This window comes from Ictidomys tridecemlineatus, chromosome 5, assembly GCF_052094955.1.
Source record: "Ictidomys tridecemlineatus isolate mIctTri1 chromosome 5, mIctTri1.hap1, whole genome shotgun sequence".
Lineage (NCBI taxonomy): Eukaryota > Metazoa > Chordata > Mammalia > Rodentia > Sciuridae > Ictidomys > Ictidomys tridecemlineatus.
The window spans coordinates 122,810,815-122,828,000 of NC_135481.1; the positions used below are offsets into that span (position 1 = coordinate 122,810,815).

Here is a 17,186-nt window from a genome sequence, read left to right on the forward strand (position 1 = left end):
TGTGTGTGTGTGTGTGTGTGTGTGGTGCTAGGGATTGAATCCAGGGCTTGTACATGTGAAACAGGTCCCCTTTTATATCCAAACTATATCATTTAATTCTCCCAACAGACCTATGGTTCAGATACTGGGATGATCCCAGCCTGAGGACAGAACAGACTGTCCAAGGTCACAAGAACCTAACCCAAGAGTATCTGCTCCAGACTCACATTTCGGCTTCAAGTAGAGTTCAGGAACAAAACATGAACACTAGCTCATGGATACCAACTAGCCTCATTCTTCATCTTGACAAAACTGCAGAAAATACACTTTATCCAGAAGTGACCAGATAGAAACACAAAAATCAAACCATGAACTCACTTCATAACATATAATATACATGTACCTGTGGAAATCAAAACATATGACAACAAGAGAGTAAACTGGTAGATATTATTAAAATCGAAAGATAATGTACTCGGCAGCACAGACTGTTTCCAGGCAAGAAACTTCCTAGGAAGAAAAGAGCTGCATGGTGAGTAACACCTGTTTTCCCAATAACTCACGGGGCTGAGACAAGAGAGCCACAGTTGAGGCTAGCCTCAGCAACTCAGCAAGACTCTGTTTCAAAATAGAAATAAAATAAAATAAAAGGATGGGGATGAAGTGCAGTGGTGGAGTGCCCCTGGGTTCAATCTCCAGTAACAACAACAAAAAAAAAAAAAGAAGAAGAAGAAGAGAGGGAGGAGGAAGGGGAAGAGGAGGAGGAAGAAACAAGAAATAAAAACTTCAGTGTCTTCCCCCTTTATACACTCACCTCTTTATAAACATGGCCTGAGTGCTGAGGTTTGGGTCTACTTTGGTATCAAAGGGCCCTTATAAAAACTCATATATAGGACTGGGGTTGTAGCTCAGTAGTTGAGCTCTTGCTTAGCATGTGTAAGGCACTGGGTTTAATCCTAAGCACCACATGAAAAAACAAAATAAAGTTTAAAAAAAAAAACTCAAGTATAATCTGCAGAATTTTATCACTATTCTTTTTGAAGAAAAAATTACGTATTCCACAACTTAGTAAAATATGAGGCTGAAAATTAGGTTTCATATATCACACAGCTATAATTTCTAATCTTCCACACAAGCTGTCTTGTGAATGGTTGAATTTCTGAATGCTAACAGGTGTGATTTCCACAGAGGGAGAATAATGAGCATTTTTCCACACCTATGAGACCATCATACACCACTGATTCAATCCTCACAGCAACATCAACCAGGACAGCCTTCACATGACGACTCTCCTCCCTCACTGGGACTCAGTTCCCAGGGGTCATTCTTATTTTACTTGCCTTGTCTCCCTTACCACTGCTGACTCAACTAAGACACAATGAAAAACACTCATCAGGGGCTGGGGATGTGGCTCAAGCGGTAGCACGCTCGCCTGGCATGCGTGTGGCCCGGGTTCGATGCTCAGCACCACATATAAACAAAGATGTTGTGTCTGCCGAAAACTAAAAATTAAAATAAATATTAAAATTTAAAAAAAAAAAAGAAAAAGAAAAACACTCATCATTCCTCAAGTATTCTGAGTGCCTACCATGTGCTGGAGAAACTGCACAGACAAAGCAGATAAAGTTTCCTGTCCTTTTAGAGTTTTTATTACAGACCGGGGAAAGCCACAAAGCAAATAAAACATATAGTATAGTGGATGATGATACAGACTGTGAAGAGGACGCAGGCAAAGACAGCAAGTGCAAAGGCCCTGAGGCAGAATGAATGCCTGACAAAACGGGTGAGCCCAGTTTTGCCCAGGGAGAGGAAAAAAGGGAAGGAGGACAAGAGATGAGATAAGCAACCAGTTAGGCTTTTTCCTGGAAGGAAATTAGAAGACCATGGCCTATTTTGACATGAGGATTTTCAGGATCACTTTGGCTGCTCTGCTGAGAACAGACTGAGGGGGAACAAGCACAAATTATGAAGATACCTCAGTAGCTAAGAATTCAGGACAGAGAGAGTCTTAGGAGACTCTGAAGGTAGCTCGGACAAGGCCCACTGATGGCACAGATGTGAACTACAAGAGAAAAGAGCCATGTCTTAGCCCTACAACCCTGCTGACAAGGTCCCCAGAACTGCCTATTCCTGCCCCCATCTGAAGGTCTAGTTGTCCAGCTCTCCCTCCGGTATCTTTCTAATGAATCTCTCTTTTCTAAGGTTATAAAATAAGAGCTGGTTTCTGTCACTTGGAACCAAGATGAACTTCATCACAATTATCACTTTATGAAAAGAAACATCAGGTGAGAAAGGCCCAGTCCTCACCCCAGGCACCTCAGACACTCAGGAAGGTGTTGAGATGTGGACAGCATGACCAGCTCCAAAGCTGTGCTCGGGGCATTAGGGCAGCTGCCCTAGAGACCTTGATTGGTCCTCTACCTGCCCACAGGTACGGAGCTTAACAACGAGGGGCAGGGCAAGCAGACATCCCACAGCCCCCAGAGCTCCCGGGAAGGCCTGGGAAGTGAGTACATCCTGTCATGGAGAATGCCCTTCCTTCCTGGCCACCATGCCAGGCTCAGGCCTCAGCTCCTCTGCTCAGCAAACACAGGGAAGCCCAGCTCCACCCAGTTTAAGGCTTTGGTTGTTTCTATACAAAGAGGAAAAAATGGGGCAGATAGCCTTTGCTTATATGATCATCTTCCCACACATTACAGTTTTCTCTCCTCTATGGTCTCAAAATAACCCATGTTAGTATTGGCTCAGCACATAAAATGTTCTCGCAAGAATCCATATTTTAACTCAAAACAAAATGTTTTGTCCACCAAGGTAACATTCATACCAGGCCTATTAAAAGAAAAACATACACATTAAACTGAAAATTTGAGACAACTGTTTATAGTTGCCTCAATTCTTTTTTTTTTTAATTTTTTTTTTAAAGAGAGGGAGAGAAGGAGGGAGGGAGGGAGGGAGAGAGGGAGGGAGAGAGAGAGAGAGAGAGAGAGAGAGAGAGAGAGAGAGAGAGAGAGAATTTTTAATATTTATTTTTTCAGTTTTCGGTGGACACAACATCTTTGGTTGTGTGTGGTGCTGAGGATCGAACCCCGGCCACACGCATGCCAGGTGAGCGCGCTACCGCTTGAGCCACATCCCCAGCCCCAGAGCCTCAATTCTTTTCAAACTAAAGTTTTTTGGGAAAGAAGTGATAAAAAATACTTTTTGGAATTTTGAGTTAGTGATCAGATGAGTGGCACTTGCTTCTTAATGCTCTGTAAAGCATTCAATTCAGTTCAATTCAAAGGGCTAACTGAGAATTTCAAACAAGCTATCAAAAAGATCAGTCATAAAATCTTGAAGCCAGACTAGAACCCAATCCAACACCCTTTCCCCATTTTACAGAGGATTCAGCTGAAGCACAGAGATACAAGCTGTCAAGATTAATAAACCTCATCAGCAACAGAACCAAGAATGGAAGCAGGGTCTCTGGACTCAGCAGAGCAGGCTCCCTACCATGGGTGCTAGCTATGCTTCTTATCACATCAGACAGTCTCTGAAGCCTAGCACAACCTGGCCTGTGATGTTCTCTCAAATCTCATTCTCTCTCCCTTTTTTTATTTCAGTATCTGACAATAATTTGGGGCACTAAAAAATAGGGAAAACCCATCAATACTTTATAAATTGTAAATTAAGAAATTAAGTCACCAGAGAACCATAAAACAAAATTAACATAAGAAACATGATCAAATACAAATTACAAAGAAAGGGTAACCAGTCACAAAAATATCTAAGATATGCATTGAAAATATAAGAGGGTTCCATAAATACCAGTGGGATTCTAGAAAACACAAGCTAAGTGACAATAATTTGTTAAATGAATAAGTCAAAGGCACCTGATTTAGGGGCATAATTGAAGTGACCATATAATTAAGAACCAAATATGCCACTTTTGAGTGAGGAAAAAAAGAGCTAACAGGACAGCTTTCCAGGACAACTGGTCAAACCAAGACTTTCCCTTGTACATCTGGAGGGAGGGCCACCCGATATGAATCATGCCTATGGATATCTGCCTTATTTCCCTATTAAATCCCCCCTCACACACACACACACACTCTTAAGAGATGAGTATCACAAAGCAACACATATTTAATAAGCCAATGCTAAGAAAAAAACACCAAAAACCCACAGAATAAATTTACCTTTTCATGATATTTCATTCCAATTATCTACTTCACCAGCAGATAAAAGGCCAAGGCTAACCTTATAAAAAGATTCATCAATTCCTCCTGAAAAAAAAAACAAAAAACTCTCCTTATCTTGCCTTAATTGACAAGAACAAGAAACAGAACCACTGATGACCTGGGAGCAGATGCAGCAGCAGCATGCCCATCTCACTGATGAAGAAGTGGGTTCAAGAAAAGCTGAAGCCCTGGCTCCACACTAGGATCCAACCAGAGATGACTCAACAGTGTGCCTGCAAAAGCACATTGCTACAAGGGTCCCTAGGCCTCTTTTAGGACAGCACAATTTGGCAAGCCACTCTCCCCCTCTTCAAGGAGAGATGGACGGTGATGTTCTCTCAAAAAAGAGCCAGGGGTGGGTGGACAGAGAGGAAGAAAAGAGCAGTGTCCACATGTGCTTGGCACACTCATCCTCTCTGGTCTTGGTTGGCTTCTTCTCAAGAGGCCAGCCAAACTCATGGACTCTGGTCTGCACCTGACAACCAAGATCCTATACCTGGGAAATCAACTGACCTTGGAGATTCAAATCCCCAGAACCCAATTTCAACCATCAAGGGCTGCGCAGTCTAGCAGTCTTCCTCCTCAGCTGCCCCCTCTGACAACCGTAGCCCTGTACCAGCACCCATCTGCTGACACCATGCACGAGACCTCGTACTGAGCACTTTCTATATATGACATCTCTCAGTTCCACCAGAAATCCTGGGAAGTAGGCTTTTGTTTCTTTTAAGTATCTTTATTACTTTTTATGTGACAATACACATTTTTTAAAAGTGTCAACAATAGAGGAAATAAAAAAGAGACAGTCTCCCGTGACCCATACTACAAAGCTAGTATATATCCTTTCACACCTTCTTCTACACCACAAAAAACTTTTCTTCTTTCTTACAAGCCACAGAAGGTAGAATACTTGTTTTTTTAACTAACAATATATTTTGGGCATTTTCTCATGAGCATTTACATAGTTCTACTTTGTCCTTTTATAGGCTATATGCGAGGCAATTCTAGTTTTGATAATTTATAGCACCACACTTCTTTTAAGTAATGGCCAATACCTCATAAACTTTTAGAAACAGGTTCTTATATTGTGTCATTAACCATAAAGCTCAGACACTTAATAACAGCTGTCACATGGTAAAACATGCAGGCAAAACACAAAAGTTCACTTTTCCATTAAGTTTAGTCTTAGAATTTAACTACTTTTGACTTTATCATCAAAAGCATGAGCATCTACTATTGCTATTATTAAAAAATCCCATTCTCCCTCTCCACACAAGTATCTAATTACTAGCAACTCTCAAAAAGAGTTGATCCTCACTGAATTTGGAGCAAAGAGAGGAGAGATACCAGAAACCCACAGTGCAGAGCACCATGAGATCACACATGGTGTGATCTGCTCCAGACTTCAGGGTCAAGAAAGATTTCCCAAAAGAAGCAACATGCAGGCTGGTTCAGAAAAGGAGTTAGCCTTGGATGGAACAGGGTTGGGAGGTGAGCAGACGTGCTGTAGCAGCCAGAAAAAGAGAAAAAACTGGAGAGCAGGGCCCAACTCGATGGCCCTATTAGGGGGCTATCTTCTGTGGCAAACACTGGACAGTGGAGCAACCACAGGACCCTGTGGCCAGACATCTAGCCTGTGTCACTCTGCATGGTGATACAGGACCCGCTCACAGCTTCATCCAGTGCTAAACAGTAACCTTTTTACCCACTGATTTTATTTTTGCTATGCTTTTCTAGTCTACTTACAAAAAACAGAAGAAGGCGAAACTCAAAATAATCCAGTGTGCTAGAATATACTGATGGCAAAATTAAGTTAGAACTAAAGTCTCCCTAGACATAGTGAGACTAATAAAGTATTTCAGAGAAAAAGAGTAGCTTAATTATAACAGTACTAGCAATTAAATGTTGATTAAAATCACCTCTTCAAAATTTTCCTATTTTTAATTATAATCTTAAATCTTTAATTATTAGTTGCACTATTTCTGTTGTTGTCAGGCAGAATCAAATGTTATAGCAAACAATTAGTTACCCAAAGACAATTTGAATGCATTCTCACAAAATGACAATTTAACATTTTTCTTCACCTGTGAAAATTTGTTTTATAAATGCTTATCTGAAATTAATCAGTCTTCAAACCAAGAATAGCTTTGAAATGTACTGAATCGAAACCATTTAACACTCTGAGGAAAAACATTGGGTTAACACACTAGGTCTTGCTGTAAATCCCTTCCACAATGACAACTCATTTAATCTTCACAAAACTCAATGAGAGAGGAAACTGAAACAAAAGAAAAGTAAGTCACTTACCCAAGAAATAACAAGAATTGGGATTCAAACCCTACACCACCGGCTCCAAAATCTGTACTCCTTGACTATATTGTCTCTTAATAGTTTTACAAACTTAAAAGTAAAGATTAGCAAGTGAGGACTACTATATTAAAGCCCCAGCCATTTATAATCCTCATGGAATTAATTCTTAGGACAAACAGCATTCTCTGCACAGCTGGGGGTTTAACCCCCTTCTCTGAGCCAAACTCTGAAACTGCACTGGCCATCTGATGGCCACTAGCCACATGTGGCTACTGAGAACCTGAAATACAGTCAACACAAATTGAGATGGAAGATGTATAAAATGTTCCAGAATATAAGAGACTTAATACAAGAAAAAAAATGCAAAATACACCAATGATAGTTTAGTATTAAGTATATGTTGAAATATCTTAGATAAAATAGGTTTAAACATATATGTACGTATATGTTTAAGATATAGATAGATTTTTTTTTTAGTTATAGACAGACCTTTATTTATTTATATGTGGTGCTGAGAATCGAACCCAGTGCCTCACACATGCTAGGCAAGCAGTCTACCACTGAGCTACAATCCCAGCCTAGTTTATATACATGTTAAAACTAATTTCACCTATATCTTTTTTTCTTACTTTTCAGTTGTAGGTGAACACAATAGCTTTATTTTATTTTATTTTATGTGGTGTTGAGGATTGAATCCAGTGCCTCACACATGCTAGGCACCCCAGCCCTCACCTACATCTTTTTACTTTTCTATGTAACTCCTAGAATTTATTTATTTATTTATTTTGCACTAAGGATTGAACCCATGGGCACTTTACTGCTGATGTACATTCCTAGCACACACACACCTTTTTGAGAAAAAGATTAAGTTGCTTGGGGCCTCGCCAAGTTGCTGAGGCTGGCCTTGAACTTGAGATCCTTCTGCATCAGCCTTCTGAGTCGCTGGGATTACAGGTGTGTGCCAATGTGCCCAGAAACTCCTAGAAATTTTTGACTTGCATCTGTGGCCAGTTATGATTCCACTGAGTACAGCTCATCTACAATGCACCGAGCAGCTGTCTATGTCACCGATATTATTTACTCCTTTCTGATGACTCAGGCATCACAGAAACTTAAACTACACCCTGTGTGTGATCTCTAATTGTGATGCCTCAGGTGCTGACAGGTCAGGCTCCCCTACCACAGTCTCTGGGCATGCTTGAAGCTGTGTCTCTGTATGACTTCCAGCCCACAGCTACGCTCTCCAGCATCCGTCTGCTATAGCTACCGCCCTTCAGCACTCTCACATGTAGCAGCCAGGCAACTAGAACTTCATGACATGGAATAATCAAGGTTCTGTGAAGGTGGAGGAGTCTGCGGCAAGCTCAACTCTGCTTCAGTGCTCAGTTCCTTGACAACTATTTTGACTGCTGAGAAACTCTGCTCTGCCCTACCAGCCAGGGGGACTCTTCCACTCCACATGCTAACCCCAGCTACATCTCTAACCCCAGCAATGTAAAACTCAATTTAAACTTATCAATGGTGTTTTCAACTTGAGAAGATGATGAAAGATGGAGATGGCTGCTGAACAACGAATGAACCCAATGTCACTGAATCACACACTTGAATGTAACATTTTATGTCATGTATATTTTGCGAATATTTAAAACAAAAACAAACAAACAAAACAAACCTCACCAGTTTCACTCTCCTAGGGATCACAACCACACTCTTATGCAGATCACTTGTGACCCCCCGATTCTGACCTCCACTGATTTTTCTAACATCATCCTTCCCTCAGGCCTCATGCCAGCCACCATCCCCCCACACTGAGACGGCAGTGCTCTGCCAGCCCTTCCCCATCCTCTCTACCCCCAGCTTCCTCCTCAAACACACTCCATGTCACTTCTGAAATTTTCTCTACTTTTCAAGGTTGTGAACACCATTCTCACCACTGTGCTTTGCTGCACCCGGTACTCTATCACTTTGATCTTTGGCATTTTTTGTTTACATCCCACATGTGAGATCACTGAGAGTTGGGACAGACACAGTGTGTAATTAATGCATCCTAAATGCCTGTTGAGCTCATTCAGTAAACAAGCACTTACTGAATGCCAACCAGGGGCATGATATCCTCAGCACCAGGATTCATTGGGAGAATAAAACAAAACTGCTTTCAAGGGGCAGCCACAGACAACTGTCAGGCAGACATAGCACTATATAGAGAAAAAAAAAAAATCACTGAGAGGGGAGGGGTGTTTCCTACAAGGTGGCCTGGGAGGAGCCATCTAGGTATTAATCAGAAAAATGAAGTGAGCTTCAGATTTCAGTTCATGGGGAGTGAACACTGGGTGAAGTGCATCATATTCTGCTTCTAACTGGATCTGAATAACACAAGTACTGGACAGGGAAGGTAAACTCTAATTTCTAAGAAAAACAAACCATCTCTCTCTGTCCTATCAACTTGATATATTTTGCAATTACACTCATGTTTTCCTCACAAGGAAGGGCATAAACATGCATCCAAAGATCTTTTCTGACTGAATGCTGTCTGCCATGAAGCCCTACTGTCAATGGAGAAAATATACGAGAAGCCAAGTTTACCAAAAGCTCGTTAGGCAGGTTAACACTCTTAAGCACCTGACAACCTCACAACCTTACCAAAGACATTGCCACTAAACCCATTTTAAAGAAGACAAGACATAAAAAAGCTAAATAATTTGTCCACAGCCTCACAGAGCTCTAAGTGCAAAGCCAGAAGCAGATACCCGCCTTGGTCTGGGGCTGTGCTGGTGAGCGTATGCGTGCATATTCTCGTCTGTCTTTCCATCATAAGGCACTTTGCTCCAATTGTTATTTTTCCCCTTATTAATCCTAAAGTTGCCAAATTTTACTTCATCTTTCTTTACATTATAATGAAACTTTATTTTTTACTTCTAGTTCTATCCCAAAAATCTCTGTCTATACTTTGGCCACTTGTGATGTGAACTATTGTTTACCAATACTATTTTTAGGTTGTCATTAGATAAAAATGTAAATATGCAATAGAGCAAAAGGAAGAACACAAACTACCCTGCAGACACAAATTACACCTCTATAAAAAAGTACACAGGAAACTCTGCCAGGTTCTTGCAGCACCAAGATGGAAGAGCCTGTCAAGCCACTTCCTGGGAAGCCTGCTGGGTCAGTGGGTCTGGGAGTTGGCTGACCAGGTAAACTAGTCCAAGGTGATGTTGTGTGGTGTGCTGCAGATGCCCAGACAGCAACCTATCATGTCCAAAACACATATAAATCCACTTAGTGTAAGGCAAAGATTTTTTAAAACTTGGTATATTGTAGCTTAAGATTTAAGAGCAATACTTTTCGGGATATAGCCAGTATCTCAAGCTCCCACACAGCCAAAACAAAGCTCATTCTTCCCATAGCTCTTTAAACCTATTCCTTCTCAATTATTCTCTAACACAAGCCTAGACACTGAAGCAATAAACTTGTTATCCTCAGCTCCAGCCCCTCTACTTCCTTCCTTCCTCTCTTCCACACACACTCACAGGCACTCATGTTCACTTCAACAGACCTATCAACTGGAATTTCCACCTCGCCTCAGATCCTCTAGTCAGGCCTGTACCAACTGGTCTCCCAACTGCTCTTCCCTGTTTCTTTTAATCTCCCTTTCTCCACAGACCCTCTATCCTCCACTGGCTCCAGAATTACCTTCCTTCTATACAAATTTGACTGAAGCACTTCATTTTCTAAAATCATTGGTGGTTTATGATCACTCACAGGACAAATTCCAAATCCTGTATAGTAGGCATGCACACACATACCTACACACCCCTTTACAACAGGGCCAATTCTACTTTGCATGTCATTTCTCCCTTCATTCAAATATTTATTGAGCACCAACTATGTGCCAGTAATTAGGTTTGGTGAAGGGGGTAGAATGATAAATAAAAAGACAGAACTCCTGTTCTCATGACATTTATAGGCAAGAAAAGAAACAGAAATTTATCAGTCCACACACACAAATGTTTAAGATTGCAACTACAACTACAGGCTGAACATCCCTAGCCCAAAAATCTGAAATGCAAAATGCTCCAAAACCCAAAACTCTGAGCATTCACACAAGGTCACAAGTGAAAAATTCCACTTGATTCATGTGATGGGAGTAGTCAAAATGCAGTACATTGCAAATATTGTACAGAACTATCTCCAGGGTATGTTTATAAGGTATATATGAAATAATAAATGAATTCTACATTTAGATTTGAGAACCACCACCAAAATATCTTCTCTCTGCCTCTCTCTATATATATGCAAATATTCTAAAATCAAAAATAGTCTGAAATCATACTTTCAAATGTCACTTTTGGTCACAAGCAATTCAGATGAGGGACAGGGTTAGGTTATGAGGGATAGGGTTATTGCAAAGATATACCAGGGAAAATATTCTCAAGTTAAATAGTGGCAATAGTTGTACAACCTTGTATAAACACTAAAACCACTAAACTCGTACACGTTAAAAGGTGAGTTTGGGGCTGGGACATAGCTCAGTAGTAGAGCACTTGCCCTAGTGTGTGCGAGGCCTAGGTTCCACCCCCAGCACCAAAAAAAAGATGAATTTCTATCATATGTAAATTATTTTCCTTCTCACCTTGCCACTGGGCCTTTGCATCTGCCTGAGCTATGATGATGATGACAATCACAACATATGGTACAAATCATTATTGCCCAAACTTCAGTTAAAGTTTTCTCTAAGCATACCAACAATGCCACCAACAAGATCCTGCTCTGAACTGCACACTAATATTTCAAATGCCACATTAATTTTAATGAAACCTGCCTCATCTTTCCAGGCCTTTTACTGTTCTGCATAATATCACCATGCAAAGGTTTATATTTTCTAAAATAAGCACCAGCAGCTGTTGCTTTCCAGTTAGTATGAACAACAATTGTAAAGCCATCTTTGCAGTAAAATAAAGCAAAGCTATTAAGCCAAGAAAGTGTCGCAATAGACTCAGTTTAGCCCTAGAGCCACTGTTTGTGAAATAACTATGGCAACAGCACTTCAAGGCCCCCAAATCCCACCATACTTTAGCTGAGAAACTATTCCCCAGCTGGGCAAACACACACAAAGATGCACACTGACAATCCCTTATATAAGTTCAACACAATGACCTGGTGGTTTCTGAGTTCTTATGATGCTAAAAATCCTGTTAATCACTTATATTGTCATGCAGTGTTCAAAGCATGATGCTAAAAAAGGAAAGAAGACTTATTTAAATGTAAACACAAGATGAAGAAAGCTATCACTTCTGGGGTTCACCCTGGGATTCTTTTAAATATTAAGCTCCATTTAACATAAATAAAGGGAAAAACTTCTAGCAAATTCAATATACCAGCATCTCTAGCAATGTAACTACAGCTGACTCTCCCAGTGACTAGTACAAAGCCTAGGAGCAAGGCATCTGAATCAGACTGCTTGTTTTCCAATCTTGTCTTGCCACTCACTAGCTAGGAGATAATGGTCAAGTTTCTTTACCTTTTCAGCATCAGCTCTCCATGCAGAGGCATCACAACAAAGTCTATGACCACAGTACCTTAGCACACAAGGACAAATGCCATTTACTAAGCACTCACTGCTACCAAACGGAACTGTAACAAGTAGCTACAAAACTTTTTCGTTGAGAAAAAAAGAAAAAATAAATTAAAAAAAAATTCTGATTGAACTATAGTTTTATGGAGAGTTATGCATTTAGATATTTTAAGTTGAGAAGCACTGTAATAAAGGCTTTTTTAACCCATCTTTGAATCATTGAGACTTTGCCTCATTTTAGAAATCTCTGGGTATTCCAAGGACAGAAACAGATTATCTTAAATGGTAATATATATAATTTTTATTTTAAAGAAATCCGATTTTTGGTATGTATGAAGTACTAGGGATCAAATCCAGGACCTCATGCATACTAGGCAAGCATTCTATCACTGAGATACATCCATAACCCCCCTCCCCCAAAAACTGGAAATTGAAAAAAAAAAAAATCTTGTCCAGTCTTCAGTGTCTGTTTACTTAATTAAGTTGATAAGTCAAGTTCATTAAGTGGCTGAATTATTAATTAACAATAATAGCCAACATTTCTTGAGTTCTTACTATCTTCCACACCATACAAAGATCCTTAGGCAGTGGGTTTACCAAAAGACTGCCAAAACAAGAATCAGGTAAGCCTCAACTTGTATGAAGCCAATATGAATGTTGGAGTTATGAAAATATCCACTATAAATCAACCGACCCAGCCACAGACACTTGGAAATCGCCAGGTCCACATCTTTTGGAGCTGAGAAACTGAGGCCCAAAGAGATAAAATCCAAAGGTTACCAACAAGTCTCACTAATTCCCATTAAGTGTTGTCAACTATATGACAGATCGTTTAAAAAGAGAAAGGCCCAGTATGTAGAACATGTCAAAATACGTTCTACAGTCATGATGTATGTCTAAAAAGAACAAATAAAAAAGAAAATTCAGGAAGGAGAGAGAGAGAGAGAGAGAGAGAGAGAGAGACAGACAGACAGACAGACATGTACACCTCAAAATGTTTCTACATTGTTGGGGGGAAAAAATATCCATTCAGTTATCTGGGTGCAGTCGTGCATTCTTATAATCCCAGCCACTCAAGAAGGTTGAGACAGAAGGATCAAAAGCACAAGGCCAACTGGCAACTTAGGAAAACCCATCTCCAAATCAAAAATAAAAGGCTAGGGGTATAGCTCAGTGGTAAAGCACCCCAGGATTTAATCCACAGCACCACCAAAAAAGAAAAGATCATTCATTTAAATACCTGAAATAAGTATTTCCTTAGTATTAAGTAAGTATTTAGAAAGTTAAATATCAATCACAAATGAATGTTATCTATACCCCACAGTAAAAAAAGCTGAAAGGGCTCCTAGGACAGAAGTGAGTGGAACCAGGAAGTCACATGGCATGGTGTGTCTGTCCACCAGAATCCTTCATTGGGAATAAAACACTTCAGAAATACTGGACTTCCCCCATTCAAATCAACTCCTTTGGAATGGAGTAAAGTATCCTTAGACCCATCCTATCGACAACCCTACCTCCTCTGAACATCTTTCAAAAAGAATGATGCTGAATCTAGGAAGTTTTCATCCTTTCCAACTTTATGTAAAAGTTTTTTAAGTTTTTTTGGTGGTACTAGGTATTGTACCCCATGATGCTAGGTAGCACTCTATATCCCCAGACCTTTTTATTTTGTTTAGAGAGTCTCATTAAATTGTCCAGGCTGCCCTCAAACGTGCAATCCTTCTGCTTCAACCTCCTGAGAAGCTGGGATTACCAGTGTGCCACCAAGACTGGCTAAGTAAACATTTTTAAAATGTTTAGTAGTCCTCTGACAGAAAGGGGACTACAGATAGCAGAATGCAATACTATTTTCATAAAGGAAAATTCTAAAATATAATTTTGCTTAAAAGAAGACAGGGAACTTTGTATAACAAGCAAATAAACTTTTACAAAGACTTTATTGTGGCAGACGAGAACTTAGCCAGATATACTCATTTATTTCCAGTAGCTGAGACTGGGTGCTGTACTGAACTAACTGATCAATTAAAAGTTAACATAGATATTACACATGAATTACCAATTTTCAAATAAAATACATTCTAAATCTATAACCCAATATGGTAGCCACCAACTAACTATTGAGCACTTAAGATGTGCCAGTCTGAATGGAAACAAGATGTAAATATAAAATTTCACTGAAGTTCGCAAAAGCTTTCAAAGACTTAGTTAAAAAAAAAAAAGTGAAATAGCACATTAGTGATTTTTTTCATATCAGTAACATGTTAAAATAATAAGTTTGGATATACTGAGTTAATAAAGACACAAAGATTCATATCTTAATCTTTTACTTTAATGTAATTACTAAAAATTTTAATTGAATTGTTAGCTTGCATTACATTTCTATCAAACAGAGCTGCTTTATACAAACCACAAAATATGACCCAATTTTCCTTTTATGATTCATCATAATGATGAATACCAAATATATAATAAAGCAAGAAAAATCTTATTTACACTTTGGATACATTCTTTAAGATATTCTCAAGTAAAAATGGCATGTTCTTGAAACTTCTATTAAATTTACAACCATCTCTACCTATGTTAATAAAGGAAAGATTCAATCCTACAAGTAGTATTTTTAGGGATCAAGAAGGAAATACAAAAGTAAAAGCCTCAAAGTGGGATTAAGAGAAATACCATCTGTTTTGAAAAGGCATTTTAAAACAAAAGCAGTGCTTTTAATAGCTGATAATAGACATTTTTTTAAAAAATACTATTTGATTATTTTGAATAGTGGGATGAAATTTTCCAACTGCCAGCTAAACAAACTTGTTAAAAAGGAAACCTGTTAAAGTAGACTGGAAACTGATCATGTTGAAGAGAGGGATAATGCCTGAATGTACCATATGGAAAATACAAGTCAAGCTTCTTGTCAGGGCATTACTAAGTAAACACTACGATAAAACCAGCCAAACTTTTGATATCCTTCAATATTACTATAGCAGTGCATCAATCAACTATTATAGGATCTAACTAAAACTGCTTTTCAAAATTCCAAAACACCACAATGTTTTTTCAAAATCTAGCCAGCAAGAATTACAGAGAGCATAGTTTCCAAATGCCTAGTCTCTAGAGGTTGAAATTAGAAATTGAAAATTCAAAGCCATATTTGCATGGCATTCTGCTTTACAAACACTTTTGGACACATCAACCTATCTGATCCTTAAGCTAGCCCTTACATATTGGTGTGCTTTTATTTCTACTTTAGAGGTAATCCCAAGTTCAGAGACTTTGACTTATTCAAGGTCACACAGCTAAAAAGTAGCAGAACCAGCATTTGACCCCAGATCTTCTGATGCTAGTTGATTCCCTTTCTAAAACAATCATTCATTTAAAACCATGTTTTGAATCCCAACAAACTTATGCCAAAGAAGGATCAAAGGAGGATCGACTAGGTCAAATCTTAAGACTTTGAAAAACACCAGGCATTTTAATCAATTCAAAAAAGGGAAAAGAAATTACTAAGAGTCAGGCAATGACTTGAAAGATCAGGTGGGAAAATATACAATCTAAATGTCCTTGGGTGCAGACCAATAGTATTCTAGTAGAAAATGTACCTTCCCCTGAAATGTGATTTTTCAATGTAATAGCTGTAGATTTAAAAAAAAATGTATTGTTACTTTACTTTATATTGTTTGAGAATTTTACTTAATTTATAGGCACTCCAAACCCCAATACATACTGGGTACAACCGGTCCCATAATTTTTCATAAGTCATGATGCTTAACAAAAAGCAAATTGTAAAAATGAGAATTCAGTGACCACTACTATTCAGATCGTAGGTAAAGGAAAAGGCTGGGTAGGAGGATGGCAACTCCAAAGGCCAGCATCTTTCTCGCCGAAGGCATCCCAGAGAGCTGGACAAAGGCGCTAGCAGCACCAAGGACCCTACTCAACCTTCAGGACACAGGGACAGCACACCAGTTTGAGCACAACGTGCCCATGGGGAAGACCGGGGAAAGGGGACTCCTAAGATGGCTCTCCGATTCCGTGCACTAAGCGCATTCCTCATTAGAACCGAATTCCAAAATCCGGAAGGGGAAATGTAGATTCCGAGCACAGAGCAGCACCCACGGTGCCCACGCTGGGATGCCCACGCTGCCGGCTCCCGGGCGCCCCGAGGAAATCGAGGTCGGGGTTGCAGATACTCCGCGAGACCAACACCTGGTCTGACCGCTCGCCAGGACACACTGGACCCCGCGCTACCTCCCATTTGGTCTCCGCGGCCCCAGAGAGGCCGCCCCGGCCCCGGCGACCAGCCTCGAGCCCCCGGCCGCCGACCCCCGGGACCCCGGCGCCCGCCCGGCCCGCTGACAGCCCGGCGCCGCCCCCACCTGCCCGCCCTGGGGCCGTGAGGCCGGGCGCTCCAGCCAGGCCACTTCCTTCCCGGCTCGGCCCGCCTGGCGCGGGCCCGCGGGGGCGGGGAGCCGCGGGGAAAGGAGGCGCGGCCGTGGAGGAAGCGCCGTCGCCGCCCGCACCCACCGGCATCATCGCGGCGCGGTCCGCGGCGCCCTCCGCCGCCTGACAGGACGCTGGCGCCGCGCCGCGCCCGCCGCTCTAGCCGCTCTCACAGGCCGCGCGCCCGCCGCGACGTCCTCCAGCTGGGCCGCGGCGAGGCGGCGGCTGCGGCGGGCTGCGGAGCCCTCGCCCGCACTGTCGCGCCGCTCGCGTGCTGCGCAGCCGTCCCGGACCGGCTGCCGCCGCCGCCGCCTCCGCCGAAGCCGGCCGCCTCCCGCCGCCCGCCGGGCTCGCCCAGCAGCAGGCCGCGCAGGCCCCGCCCCGCGCGTCGCCCCCGCGGACCTACGCCGCTCTTGATTGGCCGTGCCTCCACGGGGGCGGGGAGGGGAGGGGCTTCCCCGGCGGCGGCCAGGTGCGAGCGCGCCCGTGCGCGTCCGCGCTCTCGCGGCGGGGGAGGGGCGCGCTGCGGCTGCCGGGCTCCCGCCCCTCCTGCGTGGGGGCGGGTGACAGAGGGGCAGTGCTAGGGCTCTGTGCCGGGCTCCGGGAGACTTCGGGCATCCTGGACCAAGGGAATATGGGCCGGAAAGGGAAGGCCAGCCCTAGTCCCGCAG

The 17,186-nt window shown here is 41.7% G+C and overlaps 1 protein-coding gene across 3 annotated transcripts in view; it reads right to left on the reverse strand.

Annotated features, from left to right (window-relative positions):
* Ppp1r13b (protein phosphatase 1 regulatory subunit 13B) overlaps positions 1-16,845 on the reverse strand; it is an 86,377-nt gene extending 69,532 nt beyond the window's left edge. Inside the window, exon 1 of one of the 3 annotated variants that reach the window (XM_078050975.1) lies at positions 16,600-16,845. In XM_078050975.1, coding sequence (XP_077907101.1) covers positions 16,600-16,608 — 9 coding nt within the window. In that variant the 5' untranslated portion in view covers positions 16,609-16,845. The other 2 variants (XM_078050977.1, XM_078050976.1) reach the window with 2 other exon arrangements.
* Positions 16,846-17,186: the final 341 nt, after the last annotated feature.